We start from the raw sequence: 18,675 nt of genomic DNA, 5'->3' as shown, positions 1-18,675 counted from the left end.
CCTCCGCCCCCCCCCTCCCCCCCCCCCCCCCGTGTGCCCCCGGCTTCAAACGGGGAACGGGGTGCGGAGCCCCGGTGTTTCCAGGAGGTTTTTTTTTACTTAATAAGAAGATAAGAAGAGGAGGTGGTTCAGCCCAGCAGCCCCAGCGCCGGGCGGGGAGCAGACCCTGCACCCCCCCGCCCCCCGCCCCGTCCAGCCTGGGAGCTGGAGCACGGTGGGGTTTCGCAGCCGTTATTCAGTACTAGGAAATTTCGGAGCAAATTCCTGGAGACCCGCAGAGCCCAGAGCAGGCGAGAGCGGGGAGCCGGGGCGCAGCGCCCGGGTGCGTGCCCCTGTGCCAGCCCCGCGTCCCCGCCCGCCCCCGAGAGGGGCACCAGGCCGCCCCCAGCCACCAGCCCGCGCTGCCCTCCGGCTCCCCACATCCCCACCCCAACTTTTCTGGGGCCCCCGGTGGGCGGCCCGAGCGGGCGGGTGGCAGCGGCCGCCGCGCACCCAGGGGCCCTGCCCGCGGTGCGGGGGCGCCCGTGGCCCCCGCACTCGCCCGGGACACGCACCCATTTGAGGGGCGCCCCAGACACGTGCTCGGAAGAGCCAGGAAAGTTTAAGCGGCCCGGGGAAGGCGCCTCTTGGGGGTGCACCCCCCCTCCAATGTGTTTTTTCCAACTCTTTGTGCTCGGCGCTGCTCACATCCCCGCAGACCCCACCCAGGTTCAGTGCCACGAGCGTCCACCCGCGCGGTGGCGGGGAAAGAGTCAAGGAGCCGCGTTCGGCACCGCCGGGGGGAACCCACCGCCGCCGCCCCCCGGCGCGGACCCCTTCTCCCCCCGCGGGGTGCCGGCTCCGGCTCCGTCTCCGTCCCGGGTGGGACCGGGGGTCCCGCCTGCAGCCCCGCACCGGCGCCGGCAGGTGGCGCTCTGGTCACAGGGACGGCGGCGGCGGCCGGGCTGCTCGCCGCGGGGCTCGGGCACGTCCCGCCCCGGCCCCTGCCCACTGCCGCCCGCTGCGGGGGCAACGGGGCCGGGCAGCCGGGGGGTGATGATGGGCAGTGGCGTATATTCCTCTCTCTGGGGGGGGGACACGATTGGGTTGGACCCCCAATCAACTAAAAAGAAAAGTGCTAAATATACGAGCCGGAGCGGCAGCCAAGTAGACAATTAGCCGTGAACGTTAATTTCTCCATCTGTCAGGTCAATTTTCACATGTAGGAAACATCCCATTGCGCCCGCCTGGGCTGGGGATTCGGCCCCGGGGGTGGGGTAGGGGGGGCTGTGCCCCGCGGCACCGCGCATCTGCCCGCGGAGGTGTGGGGGGGCATCGTACCCAGCCCCGCGCAGGACAGTGCCAGCCGCGGGGACGGGGCGGCGGTAGCGGTTCCCTGCCGGGCCCCCGGGCCCCGTTTGCAGCTGCTCCGCGCCCAGAGCGCCCGCTCCGCGCAAGCGGCAGCAGCTGCCGCCTGCGCGGCTTTCCCGCCCCCGCGCTGCGCAGCCCACCCGGCACCCCCGGCCCGGCCCTTTCTTGGGTCTTGGGAGTGTGAAGGAGGCAGCTGCGGGAGCCTCCGCGCTGTAGCCACGCCACTTTGGGACTGTCCTGCGGGGTCACTACGAAATAGAATCTGTCACCCTCCCGCAACCCCAAACCTAAACCCAAACCCCAGCCCGCCCCGGCTGCGGCTCCCCCGCCCCGCTCACCCCACCCCCCCGCCCCCGCCCAGTCCCTCCTCCCCTGCCCTCCGAGCACTTTTCCAGCTTTTTTTGCCGACGTGCTCCCGGTCCTTCCCCGTGCCGCCGTGGGGAGCTCACTCCGCCTCCCTCTCCCAACCCAAACTTCACTCCCTCCTCAGCATGGGAGGCAGCATCACCTAGCGCGGCAGCCCGGGCGGCGGGGACTGGCGAGATCACTGCGGGCACCCCCGACCCCCGCCCCGCCATGGGCACCGCGGGCCGGCAGCGCCGCCGGGCTCCGCTGCGGCCGCACTAGCGGAGCGGGGCGCGGGGCAGGGGCGCGTCCCCCGCTGTCATGATCGCGGCCGCCGGCAGGAGGGGGCTGGGAGCGGAGCCCCGGGCGCCGGGGGTAAGTTGTCCCGCACTCCACCCTCCCCCCCCCCCCCTTTTTTTTTTTTTAACTAGTTGCCCCCGCGGGGGTGGGAGCGGCGTTGCCCGCTGAGCTCTGCTCTCTCCGCAGGTGGCGGAGGGGAGCGCGGCGCGGGAGCTCTCCCCGCGGAGGAGGCCGCCCGCCGCCCAGGAGGAGCGCTGCGCCAGCCGCCCGCCGCCCGAGGGAGCGGGGGCCGCCGCGGGGGCCGAGCCGCGGCCGCTGGAGCGGGCGGCGGCCGGGGGCTGGTGCCGGAGCTGCCAGGCCCAGCTGGCCGAGCTGAGGAGGCAGGCGGCACGGCTGGCCGGCGGCTGCCCGCCCAACGCCCCGCCGGTAAGTGCGCCCGCACCGCGCCGGGCCCGCCGGACGGGGAGGGGGCGCGGGGCCGGGGCGCGTCCCCGCGGTCTGGGACGGGGGCGTGACGGCGAACCGGCGCTTCCAGCCCGGAGGGTTCTGCCTGACTTCAAGGGTTTCCCCTCCCGGGCTTTATCAAAAAGCGAAACTGCGCGGCTGGACGCGCACCCTCCGCTGCAGCCACCGGCTGCCAGAAACGTTTAACGCAAAATAATCGCGAGTTTCCAGGAGGAGCGGGCGAGAGCGGCGCGGCTCCGTGCGGGACGGCCCCCGGCCGAGCCCTAGCCGCCCCCAGCGCCGGCCGAGCCCCCGCGCCGCCCCCCGGGGCCGCCGCCGGCCGCCCCGCTCCGGGGCTGCGGGCGCGGGGCTGCTGCGGGGCTTTGCCCTCGCCCTTCCTGCGGGAATCTGCCGGTGGCAGCGGCTCGGCTTCTTCTCCCGAGGAGCCCGTGAAACGCCGCTGAAAGTCACCCGCTCGTGTTTGCGGCGCTGGAGGAGGCTGTGCCCCCCTGGGTGCTGGGCTGCGCCCCCCCGGTGCCTTCCTGGCCCCGGTGGCCCTCGGGCAAGCCGGGGCCGTGCCATTTTCCTCCAGCTGGGACTTCACGGTGGCCCTTCATCTCTGGGAGTGAATGGAGGAAGAGCGTGGGGACGCCGGAGGTTTTCTTTAACACGTGTGCAGCTTTATTTGCATGTACTGTAGTTGTATGCACAGTTTTTCCTTCCCGTGTGTGTCTCCTTGTATCTTAGATGTCTTTATTCCTCTTGTCCCTTTTCTTTTAGTCAAAGTGCATGAAACAAAACTTTTGAAAGGTGGTATGGGTGGAAAAAAATACAGTCTTGATGCAGAGGCTTGCCTAGACACCTGGAGAGATCCCGAGGATTAGCTGACGGGACAAAATGTAACAGAAGACCCTGAGATTGTGTTTCAGGGCACACAAAACGTGTGTTGGGTCTTTGATAACATTTGGAAGTAACATATTGTTTTCTAAACAATGCTTATCGGGATGTTTGCAAGAATGGGGGGGAGGGTCTGAAGAGGAAGCCAAACCCTACTGACCTTCATTTTCATTCAAAGAGTTCCTGTATGATCTACAGAATTCCCATTGAATCTAAATATAGTTTTGTTTGGAAGTGCATTGTGGAGCAGTGTCCGAATGTGTGGCAAGGTTTGCATTTTCAGGCCAGATCCAAAGGCCTTTGAAATCCACAGGAGTCTCTCTGTTGACTTGCTGGGTTTGGTGTGGGCTCTGATTTCTGCGGTGTAAAAGGTCACGTATCTTATCTCATTGAATTCGGGACTGCAGGACCTTTTGTTTCTGGATTGCTGCAAATGGTGGGAAGAAGTTTGGTTTCCCCTGGTGAGGCGCGTGGGATTGCTGGAGCGAGGAGCACATGAACCCCTGTTCCCACTGCTGGGGTGCGCCTCTGCCCCAAAGAATAGTGTCCGATCTGGGAGCGGATCACTGTCATGGGAAAAGCAAGCTGCCAGCGCAGGAGAGTCGGGGGCCTTGGCCAGGTGTTCAGGTGAGGAGACCTGTGAGCAAAGGCCTGTTTGTGTGGTCTCCTTCCTGCAAGTCCCTGGGGACATCCTTGATAAGCACTCGATGATGGGTAAATTAATCCCCCTTTTCTGCAGGGTTTCAAAGCATGCCTAGGAACGTAATAAAATAGTAGTCATCACAGTGTCAGAACCTCAACAGACCTGATTGCTGAGTAACAGATACCTGGAGTTTACTTACTGAGTAGCATGTGGTAGCGTTAGATTTTAATTATTATTTTTTTTTAAACATTTGCTAATGCTTACGAGAACTCTAGCCTAATTGCAGGCTCAGACCCTCAGTAATCCTGGTGTAGTGAGCAGCTCCTCAGGAAGGAAGATGCAATGAACAGCCCTACTTACTGACTTCTGAGCGTGAAGTAGGTTAGCGGGAGATAACAGGCAGGGGTTCAGCTACTCAGCTGCTGTGAATTGGCCTTGCAGTGGGAATCTGATGCAATAAGCTGGCAGGTTGAGCACTGTGTAATGTTACGTTTGTGCCAGAAAGGCAGCTTGCTGCTTCCCCCCCTCCTTTCTTGTTTAATCATATAACAAGACATCTGGAAAAGCAGCTCCTCTCCGTAAGAGTTTCATGCCCATGCAATAAAAGTCCAAAGAGTTTCTTACAAGCTTTTCTAATGCACTGTCAAACTAAGCAAGTACTGGGTGAGTAAACACCAGAAGGCTACTGCTTGGAGCATGCTGCTCTCAAAGGATTTACCTCCTTTGCCATAATAATTAAGGGATCTTTCAGCGCAGATTCAGAAAGATTTCCACACCTGGTTGAAAACCCTTTGGAAAGGTGGGTGGGTGCCTCTGAGATGAAAGAAGGGCTAGTTTCCTGCTGTTGATATCTTTCCTGATGAAAGAGAGGAGGTGTGTTCTCATGCGTGGGACAGCTGACAGGGGATTGAATTCACATTAGAATAAAAAGCCAAGGTACTGTTTGGAGTCTGTGGGGATAACAAATCTAATTGCTTGAGAGGGCTATGATTCATACAGTTTATGTGTTGCTGTCCTTTCAATTAGACATATTTAAAATATATAATAAATTTAAAGTTTCGGTGCTCAGATGATGTGCATTGATTACAGAATACTGTTAGTTGTTTGTGTCTCTTTAAAGCCCTCCAAATCTCTGTGGACAGCTGATAAAAAGATACACCTCTTTGCTTATGTTAAAACTCTTTTAACAGTTCTCCCAAGTATTTACTGCACCCTGCGCTGTCAATTCCCTTCTTCTAACTGCTGCTGCCTTTACAGCTTGCCACCACGGTGAGGCCTGTGTGTGAATCAAAATGCGATTTCCATCAAGCATAGATGGAAACGAGCAAAAGCTTAATCTGAAATTATTCCAGATTAGCATTTTGGTATTGCAGCATCAGCGGCTGGGTCACATACCGAACTAGTGCAGGAAGGAAAAAAAGAAAGGTGCCTTGGTTTATCCCTAATTAAAAGTTTTGTATGTGCCTTGCAGGCTGGGTCCCTGGGGAGCCGGTAATGGGATACAGGATCTCCAGCCACCGGGGTTCTGGCTGGAGTGGAGAGCAGGTTGTTGTGCCTGGAAGTTGTTGCTGTTGGCAGCTGTGGGGCAATCCACGGGAAATGAGTTGGTGGTCTGTGTCTCACTCCCAGCTGGCAAATAGCCTTGTCACAAAACCACCACAACAATTACTGCTAATTGGCATCACTGTTGGCAGTTTCACAGGAGAGGCTGAGGACTGAATGGGGATGTAGATTGAATTAGTAATAATAATACTTAGCACCTAAAATCTTCACAGTGCTTCACAAATGCTAATTAATTAATTTGTGTGATGCCCCTGTTTGATAAACCCAAACGTGCTGTCATTTAAAGAGGTGTATGTCTCCAAAAGGAAGGAAAGGGACAGGCAGGGACTGTCCAACGTGAGAGACATGCTCCTGCAGCTGCTTCGCCGCAAGTGAACTCTGCGCTCCCTCCAGTGCAGGCAGGCATTTTACGGCTACTGTAAAATGGTTTTAGCTAATCCCCTGTGAGCAGAGGAAGAAAGCTGTCTTGCTATGAGAAACGTGCACACTGGTACAGCTACATCCAAAGAAGGGTTTTATACTGGTATAAATATTTTGGTTATAGAAAAGTGAGAATTGTACCCACTTGCACTGGAATAAAAGGATTTTTTTTATCAGTACTTAATGGAGGCCGAGACCAGAGGAAGTTCACTCTGGAAGTGGTTGGTTTTGAGGATTGTGTCTCTCCCAGCCCAGTGATTCAGACACCCCATTTCACTTGCCCCCATCTCCCTCATCCCTGCCCCCCCAATCTGAGCAGTTTGTATTGTACCCGCTGCCAGTGCGGGTGGCTGTCAGAGGCAGCGTTAAGTGGGGCAGGAACACGTGTATTGTATTGTAGCTTGAGTTCACCCAAGTTCTGGCTGTCCAAGTGTTTAAGAGCTTCTTTTCATCCCCATTTCCACATACACCCCCCCCCTTGTTGCATTACTTGCGCTGTGTTACATGAGGCACACCGCTGAACAGCTCCCAGGGAGCCTGAAGGACAAGGGAGCGCATGTGGGCTCTTTATTGCTGGTGGGGTGGATGATGCTTTTCCTCTGGTACCTAAAAAAACTGTATTCCCAGTTGAGTGGGTGAGCTGTGGTTGGGTGTAAAGAGGCACACTGGCAGCCCTGGTCTGCAAGGAGTCTTGGTGACCAGGACAGGTCTTGCCTTTGGTTGCTAATGAGCCATGAATCATTTGAGGGAACTAAGCAAGTCCTAGCCCGCTGTGTCCTTGGCAGGACTCTGTGTTACACTAGCTAGAGTTGGAGGAAGCCCAGCTTCTCCAGAAAAAAAGGGGAGGATAGCAGTGGCTTTAGATACAGTTTGCGCTGACACGTCTCAGCTGTGCAATGCTGCTGGACTGACCTCCCACCACACCCACTTCTGATCCAAGTGATGGTCTCTTGGTACACCCGTACGTGCTGCTGATCACCTCCCCTTCAGGTGATGCAAAGAACAAAGTTTTGGGGAGGGCATGCTCTTTCCTGTGGGTTTGTACTGTGTGCTGAATACCCACCACGTGTTCCCATGAGGAGCAGAACTAAGGAAGATTGTTTAGTAGCATGGATGCTTTGATCACCTCCTTTGCTGTCTCCATCCCTCTGCATTAGTCCCAGCTGTTCCCGGCGTGTCCCTGGTGACTCAGTAAGAGGCAGCACCTCTGCAGCTGCACACATACTCTTTGGCTGACAGTAAGCTGGTGCTTTAGGTATCTGGCTTCTGCTGAACAGGAACGGGTGGGTCCTAGCCAGCTTCTCTCACAGCCAGTCTGTGGAAGTTGCAGGAACTTGCTCTGAGCTTTCTACCTCAGCTTCAGATCATTTGGCAGGTTCAAAAGCTGATAAGGAGCACTGGCAGCAAGGAGGATGGAAAGAAGGTCAGTGCAGGACTTCTTACTGCTTTGGAAATCCAGGCCAACAGGGCAAGCGTGGGATTGAGGACTGTGGTCTGGTTGCATGAGGGCCAAGGGATGCTTTGTTAGTCCCACCTTGGCTACTCTGATGGCATGGTATCAGGAGGACTATCAGCAAGGCGAGCTTGTGTGATCCCTGGCTGCCAGTACCTGTCTCCACACTGTTCAGGAGCCTGGGAGAGGGCTCTGTGTCCCCAGCACTGGCCTGCAGCATCATGCTTCCTTGAAAGAGCTGGGGTTCAGAGAACATGGGGGGCTTCTTGCAGCATTTGGGATGCGTGTGGGATAGGTCTAAGCTTTTAGAAGCAAGCCCTGACTTTTTGTGGAATTTTTCTTCCCCTTCCCATGCCCATAGTTTTCTCTTCGTGTGTCAGCCTCTTCTACTGAGTGGCACGGTCACCTGGAATTTGAGAGTCCTGGTGATAAGGCTGCTGTGTCTTGGGTAAGTTTGGGATCCTCTGCTCCTGAGGGGCTGTTTTTCTTTTCATGGGAGGCCTTTCTGCAACTAGGTTGATGTGGATAAGGCGAATGGAGTGGGAAAACTGTGTCTTTTACAGATTGCTCTCTAGAGGAATCCAGTTTTCAGGGCTCTTCACAAGCACTTAATGCGCCTGAAAATGTTTTATATTTCACATTTCAAAAAGGCCTAAGTGGAAAAGTCATGTCTTAGTTAATAAATACAAAACTACGGGGCATTTTCTTGAGATGCACATTTAATATTTAATTTTGTGAGAGAGACTCTTGCAGAGACTTGGCTGTGGAGTGCTCCAGGCTATGAGCTCAGATGTGGATTTCAGGTACGTGTGCAGTCTAATAACGGGGTTAGTGACAACAACGTGTCAAATGTGTTGACATGAGCAGTTCCCTTGTTTCAGTCAGCGCGGTAGTCCCCATGCTATATGATACGCAGCAGAAACTAATTGTAATGAGTTTGCTTTAGAAATTTAGGATTTTCAAGCATGCCCTTTTAAAATACAGGTGAGTGGGATTATCTTGCAGTTCAGATGCCGGAGGCAAGAGACCTTCTAACTGGGGGATCTGAGGTGGGGGGAGCAGGGATTGCACAATTAGCTGAAGGTACTGCGGTCTCCTGGGTAGCTGAGGATAATTAGTATTGCTCTGGCTCTTTCTCCAGCTAATTCCTTCAGCACCCTGCCCTATTAGGGAAAAGGGAGGAAACACATAAACCATTTCAAAGTCCCAGGGGGTGGAAAAGAGCATCTGCTCCTAACATCTGAGGTTACTTTGAACCTGTTGAAATATGTAGTAGCTGCTTTATTGTTTTTGCCAAGAGTTTCCACCTACAGTGATCACAACCTCTGACTTCTTAACAGTGAGGTTGTAGGAGGCAGCAGTCATCCTCCTCTTCCCCAGCCCACAGTAGCAGATAGTGGCTGCTTCTGTGGACCCAGCACTGCAGGGTGTTGGAGCAGGGATGGCTGAAACCACCTTTTTTTTGTATTGAAAGAAAAAGAGATTTTTCTTTCCCAGGAGCAGGATCACCCACCATGTACACGGTTGCTGCATGGGTCTCCTGCTGCTGGGGTACCCCACTGTGACTGTACTCTGTGGGTCTGAATCCTTCCCACAGTGAGGATGCCAAAGCAGCGAACAGCCAGTTAGTCCCTGGGTTTTCAGCTGACAGATAAACATTTTGTTGTGAAAAGTGAGCGGAGATTTTGCTTCACCCTGGCTAGAGGAGGAGACTCTATCTGGAAATATGTGCTCATCTGATAGAAGATTTTTCCGTGACAGAGCTGTTGCCTTTCTCAAAATGGAATTACCTTCAGGAACTAGATCTATTTGGATGTTGTTCACACTGGGTATGGCAGGCAGCTGCCCATCTGGGAGTATTGTATGGCCTTTTCTTTCTTTTTTTTTTCTTTTTTCTTTTTTCTTTTTTATTTACTGGAAATATATGGACTGTAATTTGCCTGGATTTGTTTCTCTCTTCTCTGACTTCAGACCCGCAGCACTGGAATAGATTTTGTATTTGTGTCCAGTATATCCCCAAATGGAAAGTATCTTTAGGAAGGAGGAAGTCTTGTCTGTTGCTGGTTGTGTTTGTGATCAGGAACAGGCTGACTTCTTTTGGAAGTGTCTACTAATTTTGTATAATTCTTCAGATGAGTGTCTTATGGGGGGAAACTTGCGCCTTCCTTTCAGGAGAACCATGCCTCCTGCTGCCTTTATTAACAGGAGGAATTGCATCCCACTGCAGGAATGTAAGACGTGAATTAAATCCCTAGATCTGTCACTGACTTTGTGAATTTGGGCAAACTGCATCATATCAGTGTGTTTAATTTCTCCTTTGTCCAGCAGAGAGAAAATGCTTCCATCTTCTGTCCCTTTTTACTAAAAACTTCATTTTTTTACATATTTTTTTTTTTTTGTGTGTGTGTGGTGGGGACCATCTCTATGACATCGAGCATCACTGTCTCTTCTTAATAGACCTATCTGCTCCTGTAACATGCATAATAAGGAAGAATGTATAACACAGGGACACAGAAAACAACTGACTCTGTGACCTGCAACTGAACTTTTAGGTTGGGTGTCGGGGAGGAGGTTCTGCCACTGGGGTCTCTGCAACAGCAAAGCAGCAAGCAAAGCCAAGGACTTAGATTAATGGTGAAGATAGTAACAGATAGTCCTAAAAATCTGCCAGTTCACCAGGAGGGGAGTGGCGAAGCTGTGGAAGGGGACTGAAAAGTGCTGTGGTGTATGTCCAGGTGAAGGGGAGCTTGATTAAGTAGCAGGTATCGGATCTGCTCGGGTAGCATGGACTAGCGCTATGCCGATGCTATCTGAAAGGGGTTTATCTGCACCACGTCTCCCTGTGATAAAACTTGAAAGCTGCCTTGTGGAAATATGGTGTGGCCTTGTAAATTGGGAGCTCTTCAGTGGCTTCAGTCCCTCATACTGCTGTAGAAGTTTATGCCAAAGTGTGTTACTTATTGGTTTTTCATGTTTTATTCTTAAATGGAAAAAAAGGAAAATTTTGTAGAGGAACCCAAGAGTAAAGCTTCAAACAGCTACTCCAAGAAAGAGGCGTGGTGGGTATGTGACACTTTGCAAGAGTAACGTATTCTTCTCTAGGGTAAGTTAAAGTGACTGTAAACTTTTGGTGTATAGTTCTTCGGACTGACTTCTTTGCCTTGAAGCTGTGTGAGGTTTTAAGGTGTAGCTGGAAGATGTTTTTGTATTGGAGAAAGAACCTTTAACTGGTATGAATCTATCTCCCTGTTTTAGGCAGCACAATGCCACTGTTGCATGTTCGTTTTATCACCAGGAGTCTGACTGTTGTATGCATCACCCTAAGGTACAGTGAATCAGCGAAATCTCGGCACTTGCTCACAAAAAAAGGCTTACGTGCGTACAATTACCCTTCTTTTGAGTCAGGCTTTAAAATCAGTCTTTGATCAGTTTCCTGGAGTTTGGCAGGCGGCTCTGAGTTTCGGCTGGGGCCGGGCCAGTATTACCATACGTCAATACCTGTGCAGAATTGATTGGAATGCCAGACGGCTGTGGAAAAATGATCAATTTTCATTTAGCTCTTAGCAAATCTTCCCCTAACGTTGCTGAGGGATTTTACACTGCTCGGTGGATGGGGTGGGAAGCCTTCTGTCCAGAGCTGAAATGTGATACTTCTGGCTCGGCTGGGCATTGACCAGCTTTCAGATTTAGCTGTGAAAGGGAAGCGTTAGTCCTAGTTCTCACAGCATTCAAAAGATTACGTGAAAATGTGTTTCCTGTTTCACCACAACATGCAATTTGTTACAGCATGGTTAGTGTCGCTGTCTGTGTGTATATATTGATCAGTGCTGGTTATACTGTAAATGGGCAGCGTTTTGTTTTGTGTTTTAAGCCGTTTGGGAAGTTAGATGTACTCAGTTAGTTCTGTACTCTTTCTGGTGCCTTGTGTTGTTCTACTGTGTTGTATGTTGTAGCATGTATTTACTCCTGGCATTGCCGCTGTTCTCGTGGATCGGAGTACAGTGGTTTCCTACACCTTGCATGTAGCTCTCCTGCAGTGGTTGCCTGCTGCTTTTTGCATCTCATGTGGCTCCTGGTAGTTCAGAAGTGGCAGCTATGCCCAGGGCCATCATGTGGCCCTTGGCAGAGTGGTGCTGCTGAGTGTTTTGGAGGGGGTGAGCCTGCTGAGGTGGCTGAGATCAGTGGCACTAAGCTGGGCTGGTGGCACATATCGAATCCCCATCCTGAATTAGGGCAGCAGGAACTGTTGCCTTCCCCAGACCACAGGGTGCCTCTGGGAACTCTTTGGGATGTGTCAGTCTTAACAGCTGTCAGAAATACGATGATGAGCAAGTGGGCTTGTACAAATCTGTCCATCCCTGTTTCAGTTACTTTACTACTTTTTGAGTCATCTGTAGAGGATCTCCATACTGTTTGGTGTGGAGTGGTGGAAGCCTTCAGCTCTTCCCTTGGTAGCTGTTGGGTCCTCTTTGAGTGCCCCTGGACAAAACATGCCGGTGTTGTGACAGACCCTCTCTTTAATGCCAGTTTGTCTGCTATGGAGTGTAAAAGCAACTGCTTGTATCTACTGCCCAGCTGCAGCCAGGATGAGGTGACCAATGGCACAGTTCTCAGGAGGGTCAAATGGCCAAGGGGCAAACCTTATAAATGTACCCTGTGCTTCAGTTGCATGCTTGGTAGATGTGGGTGTGGAAGTGGCTGCAGAAGCCAAGGTTGCTGCCAGGCCTGGATGACCAGTCACCAGCCCAGACTGGGAGCATCCTACATGGCCTATTTCATACAAGTAAGGGATTTTCAGCTGCAGTAAATAGCAAAAGTTGGACAGATCTGGCCTCTGTTCAGCAGGTGAAGCTTGATGTCTAAATGATCGAAGGAAGGGTAGGGAGAGAGCTGCACGAGCCAGTCCCTGGCAGCTCCACTTGTGAGAACGAGTGCTCCAGCACCAGAGGGGAATGGAGCTGAATCTCGGGTAATCCCCCCGTGCTGCCCTGGTGCTGGGTGCGCATGAGCAGGAGAGGTGTTCCCGTCCCGCTGCCTGGCACTGGGCCCACTGGCCCCAAGGAAACGGTCATTAGTGAAGAGAAACAAATTTGCTTTACAAAATTTGGCCTTTGAAGGTTGGAGGTGAGGCACAAGTGACTTTGCCACCGTCATTTCTGGGTGATGCTGGTGCTGCTGCTCTGGCTGGTGAGCAGAGGGTGGAAGGGAGGGTTTGCCTCCGAGATACCCCTTTGAGGAGAGGTGCCGTAGCCTTAATATGAACCACAGGTGCTGCCGAGCTAAGCTGTCTTAAAAACTATGCCGTGGGTGAAACATGGGCCAGGATTTGGCCTGTAACTATTTTGCCTGTAGCTTGTAATTAAATATAAAGTTAAACCCAGAATATCCAGTTAAAATGTTCAGGTGTTAGTGTAGCTTGTGTAACTGTGAACACAGAAGTGAGATATTTTGCTGTCTCCCTCTGAAGATTTTGTTGCAAAGAAAGGCAAATACATTTGACATTCCTCCAACAAGCTCTCACAAGGGTAATTTTGTGTGGAAGATTGAGTGGCAGGGAAACACTGTAACATATTGTCCTTTTGTGGGTTTTGTAAAGAGGAGATACAGTTGAAGTAATTTATAATATGCACAGAGTCTCAGCAGTCTGCTGAGAGAATGTCTTCAGCAATTACCTGTAAGAATAAAGTAAAAATAATTTATTATTGATATTTGCATTCCACATATTAAGAAATATTTCTTCTGATATTGTTAATTTTTTATTTGTAGGCTCCAAAGGAGTGTAGAGTAAGACAAATGTGGTTGAGAAAGAAAAATATATGAGTTAATGTATTAAGTTTACATATTTTTCATTTGATGGATTTATGGTTTTTAATTACACGTTCATGTCTTGCATTGGGATCCCTGGGGGCCCTTTCTGAATTTCATACTTACACTTTTATAAATGTGAGATGCTTTAACCTGCCACCTTGTGCAGTCTTACTGCTGCTTGACTGACCTCTGGTGATGTTACTTGTTATTCAAGTTTAAAATCTGAGACCTCCACAAAGAGCTACATGATTAAAAAATACCCGCGTGATGGAGAGAGTTTCTCAGCCTGGCAGGTTGTACTTGTGAAACGCAGACCGTGAATGAGTTCCTCTGATGTTTGCATGGAAGGGTGGATGTTGTGGTCAGCATTTGCCCGTTGATCACAAGTAGCAATGCCCTGGCCTCAGCTCATGGCTGTACTGAGTCCCTGGGAGCTGTTTGGCAGCGGAAAGTAGTGATGGCTTTGGCAGCAGCCTTCTGGGGAGCGGTGGCAGGGTTTGGAGAAGAGTGTTTGCAGTCAGCCTGAACCTGGCTGTACGTGTCTCTGCTTCTGTCTCCAGTTACATATGGCGCTGGATTTTCATTTCATAACAGTTTGCGTTGTGGTTCTTTTATTGACAGTGAAATTGAAAACCTGTGTTAACAGGTGGAAAATGAAGCCTGTTGGTGCTGTGTAGTTTCGGTTGATTTACACTGGTGAAATGAAGAGGAAGCCAGGCTGCAGAACTGAGTCCATGTCTGTGTTCCAAATCTGTCTCTCTGTGTAGGTATCAATAGTTCTGTCTGCTTTTTTTTTTTTCTAGCACATCCTCTTCATTCTTCTGTTCAGTGGAAACATAATTACCTGTGTGTGTGTGTAAACAGTGCCAGGATCTGTTTGGTATAACTAAGACATAGCTTATCCAGGAGGCAAACAACCCAGGCTGATAATATTCAGACTTTCCAAAAGAAATTTGCCTTGGGACTGAAACTGAGCGCAAATATTCAGCCCCCACTTGAGCCCCTTTTCTCACATTTGTGCTGTATATCCTTTTATTATTCTGATCATGGCTGCCCCTAAGCACAGACAGCTCAAGAGCAAAATAACTCCGATCTGTGCTGCAAGAATTTGGTTGGGGTTCAGCTTCTTATTGCCAAGCTGTTTGATGACATGAAAGATATGTTATACGCAGGGCTGGCTTTTCTGACCCACCACCGAGTTCTTCACTGAGCGTTTCATTGCTGTGGGAGGGCTTGACTCTCGTAGGATTGGGTGCGACGAGGAGTGTGAAGCGGGTAGTTAAAGAGCTGCAATGCACTCTTGACCCTGGGAAGTGAACACAAGGGAGAACGCAAAGGCGTTGTTCTCTGACAGCAATGCGTTGGAAGGTGTCTACTTTTCTGTGTTTTTCTCTTTGTAGTTTCCATTCTAATTCCTCTTGCTAGTCCGGGTTCAGTCTGATTTTTCTTTCTTCTTGCCACTGGAGCAACAACCCCATTTGCCAGTGTTGGAAAGTAGTTCAGGGCATCCCCTCCTTTCTAAAGGCTGTACCTCTGCTTTCTGTGGAAGCAGTGGAAGGTCTGGTACAGAAGGTTGTCTTACTGAGCATAATGGTACAGAAGCGGTTCACCTGCTTCTAAAGGAGTAAGCTGAAAAATGTCTGTGATTATTCATGCAGTGGATCTACATTTTTTTTCTTGTTGAACAATCTGCTGCTTTTTGTGCCTCAACAGGATTCTTTAGGTCTGTGCAAGAGCAGAGTTAAGGTAATCCTGATCTTGCAGAGGAGTTAGTTAACCCAGGAGTCTTCTAGCTCAGCTGAGTACAATACAAGAGTGACATCAGCAAGAGATTAGAATAAGCTTCGTTATCTTCAAAGACTGTTTATTTAATGGCTGGGGAACCTCTCTGTAGGTAGAGAGGTAGGAAATGCCCTCAGGCAGGCAGGAGCTGATAGCATCACACAGAGTGGTAGTGTTTCTCCTCAAGCATCCTTAGATTGCTTGTGTGCTTCTCCCAGCCTGCTGGCTGCCTCTGTGTACACCACTAGTAGGGAGGTCTTTAAGAGATTGCCAAGGTAATTTTGGATGCTAAGAAGTGAACCCAAGCAAAATCCTTGTAGCTTTTGGGTTATTTCTTCTGTGTCCTACCAACTTTCGCCCTGTATAGGGTAATTGTATGGGCAGTCCATAGCTTCTGGCTTGTTTTTTATTTTTATTGTTTGCCTATTTTTTTTTCCCTAAATTCCAGTTAATTTTCAGGGGAGATGTGCTTACAGGGTAGCTTCTGCTGAAAGCATACCCAGAGTTAGTGTGTCTGTCTGTGGTGTGGTGGGGAGGGAAGGGAGAAGGGGGAAGGGTGTGCTGCTGTTCAGCGCTGGGCTCTCAGTGCCTGCCCTGTGGGGCGATGCGATGGGTATGGGGCACGTGTTGCTGTGCAGTGTTGGCTCTGCTGGGAAGCACAGTCTGTCAGGAGAATAAGTCTTTCTGATAAACGTCCCTATTCAACACCCAAACGGTGTAATAACTTGAAGAATCAACTTTGACAAATCCTAGGGCAGTATTGCTTCTATTTGTCTTACTTATGTACATCCATAAGTTTTCTTCAAAATATTGGTTGGATGTATTTTAAAAGTCTCAGAGCAGAGCAGTGTTATCTACCCTTGGATATTTCAGCTATCAGTTGTAATCACATGAAAGACCATATGTAGTTGGTTTGGGTTTCCAGAGGGTTCTTGTGCAGGACTTGGGTCTTTTCTGCAGAGTTCCTTTTGATAGCAGTGAGGTTACCTCTGATCTCCAGTAAAAGGGACAACTTGATTTGCAGATTGCTGGGTAGAAGCTGCTATAAACTTAATTTGGAACCCACTGGGATACATGTCCCACATGCAGGTGTTCAGCTTTTCCATCTTTCTTACAAAAACATTCCTGTAAAAGTGATCTTTAAAGCCAGTTTGTGCCTCATTGGCACAATTTTTTTTTTTCAATACAAAGCGGAGATGCAGTGTGCCAGGCAGATATATTTTCACTCCCAGCTGTTTTGAATGCTCATTTGATCTTAAGTCTTTGTTCAATCCAGTCCTGTGTCATTAATGACTCTGGAGTAAGTAGGTACGCAGAGCTGGAGGAAATCCTGCTTTATACGTTCCTATTCTAAGGGAGCCTCAGCAAGACTAACAATAATGCTGCTCGGTGAGGTAATGGGTAAACATAGTAAGAAATAAAAACGTGCTTATTCCTTACTGAAGCAGAAAAATAGCTTATGAAGCATAATGTTGTCTTTGATACGTGTAGATAATCTGACCTGCTTCAGTCTGTGGATTAAGGCATTAACTGGGGCAGCCAAAACAGCTTCTCATAAAGAACCTGTCCCTCTGGTTGTAAAGGAGTTGTCAGCAAATGCTAATGAGAATTAAAAAGAAGTAGGAGGCCAGTCATAACCTGGTGAAGTCACTCGAAAGGCTTGCCTTGACTTCAGCGGGCAGTTAGTTCCCACCTGAGGTGGAGGGTTGCGTTGTGCAGCTTTGCGTTATCTCGAGTCTGATGTGGGTGCTGGTTCCAGTCAAGGGGGTGGGTGGTGCACAGCAAAGCTCCAGTGAAGCCTTGGGTTTGTACCTGTCCCCTTCACGGTCCTTTCTAAACATTGTGGGAAAGAGAAAATGGGGGCGTCCCCCTGCTTTTCCTTACCTGTGCTGAATTAACAAAGTTTAGTAGAGGAGAAGTATTTGTTTTCAAGAAGAACCAGCGTTCTTGTGGGTCAAACTTCTTCATCAAGTTCTTGAGGAAGTCAAGGCTAGATTTAAAGGTTTTTGTCTCGGTCAATAGATGGACAGCAGGCAGAAAACCAGGATGAAACATTGGTAGCAGTTTCAGGAACCTGTTGCCTGCTTTTTTGAGAAGAAAATGTGAAATTGTATAATTTTTTCCATCAGCCAGCTTCCCTAGCAGCATGTGTGAATACCGTGAAACATCTCAGCTCCAGCTTACTCACACTGCCTGTGCTACAGGCTTCCCCAGGGACCTAGGGCAAGTCAGCTAGCATTAGGTTTTTAGATATACTTACCCCATTTAGCATATGCATTTTGCTCAGCATGCGATTACTGATTAGTGAGTTGCAAGCATATATACCAGAGCCCTCCTGCTGGTGTTCCTTATATATGCACCAGTTTTTATGTGCATTAGTTTGGTGTGTATGCTTCAACTATATGTTCTAATCTCTCTCTCCCTTCATATTTTTGACCATTAAACAGCAGTGATTCCTTTTCTTTGAGTAAGTAGACAGTTGTACTTGTGACATATTTTAAGACCATATTTTAGAAATCATAGACTTAAGTGCTTGTGATTTGTCTTGTTGTACTTTGAGTCCTTAAATGTCAGACACTCTGAATAGTTCCTAGGATTTTCCTCTTTTATTTGGGCAGTGTCAGCTGACGAGAAGGCAGCTGGTGTGCTGAAAGCATCATTCCCTTAAGAATTTGATGTGTGATGTGTTTAGCTCGGGAGAAAGCCTAGTGACAATTGCCCTTCTGTGTTGTTTTTTTGTTTTGTTTTTGTTTTTTTTCTTTTCCCCCTAAAAGTTGCTTTCTTGACGTGTTGGTTTAATGGTGAAAAATGCTGCAACGCGCTTTGTTGCGCAATGCCTTTCAGGTGGTGAGAGATGCCTGAGGAATGAGGGAGATCCCGGCTGGCACTTGGGTGACCTGAGCTGATGGGTCTGTCCATAGCCCTGATTCCTGCCTGCCCAAAGAGCATCCGATACAGGCAGCTGCTGGCTGTGTGACCCCTCCTGGTGCGTGGCCCCGTGCCCTCCTGCCCGTTTGTGGGTCTGCCTGCTGGCAGTGCTTTCTGCTTTCCTGCTGTGCTTTTGGAGACGACAGCTCCACCAGGAGTCCTAGGTGGAGGGAGCTGTTGGACCCCTGATAGCAGGAGGGAGCTGGGGTACCTGTGTGTCTTCTGTAGAGCAGCGGATGATTGTGGCTCCCTTATGGGAACGGCGCTGCTTGGTGGGATGTTTAGGATAGGGGAGCCAAGGGGTGGATGTGCATTGGGCATCACAAGCTTGTAACTGCCTGGTGGAAGGTGCAAGGGGGAAGTTGCCTGGAGCATCTCCTTCTTCCAGACCCCAATAACTGTGTTATTGGCTCCAGGCTATAGGAGGGAGGGAAACTATCCATTAACAGCTGCTTTCCAGAAACACTTGAGATTGGAGTCTAATGAGTATGTATCACCTCTAGTGTATCTTGCTTGTTTCAGGTTATGTTGTGATGGCAGTCCTGATCATTATCTCGTATTAATTTTCTAGACCGTGGTGTATGTGGATACACCTACTGTGCTGAGAGATTTCACTGCAAGATTAGAGACATGTGTAGGAAATTAGTAATGAGAGAAAAACGTGTAATTAAAAATGATATCAGTTTGGAAGCTCATCCATCTTCAGCCAGCTTGCTGGAAGAGAAAGGAGTCTTACACAATG

The 18,675-nt window shown here is 50.2% G+C and overlaps 1 protein-coding gene across 1 annotated transcript in view; it reads left to right on the top strand.

Annotated features, from left to right (window-relative positions):
- Positions 1–279: 279 nt before the first annotated feature.
- Positions 280–18,675, top strand: part of KIF26A (kinesin family member 26A) — a 103,875-nt gene continuing 85,479 nt past the window's right edge. Inside the window, exons 1-2 of the mRNA XM_080397065.1 lie at positions 280–2,070; positions 2,182–2,421. Coding sequence (XP_080253191.1) covers positions 2,017–2,070; positions 2,182–2,421 — 294 coding nt within the window. The 5' untranslated portion in view covers positions 280–2,016. The remainder of the gene's footprint in view (positions 2,071–2,181; positions 2,422–18,675) is intronic.

The sequence above is a fragment of the Falco punctatus genome (genome assembly GCF_963210335.1).
Source record: "Falco punctatus genome assembly, chromosome: 7".
Taxonomy (NCBI): Eukaryota; Metazoa; Chordata; class Aves; order Falconiformes; family Falconidae; genus Falco; species Falco punctatus.
The sequence above is the reverse complement of the archived record's forward strand: the minus strand, read 5'-3'. Positions and strand labels throughout refer to the sequence as shown.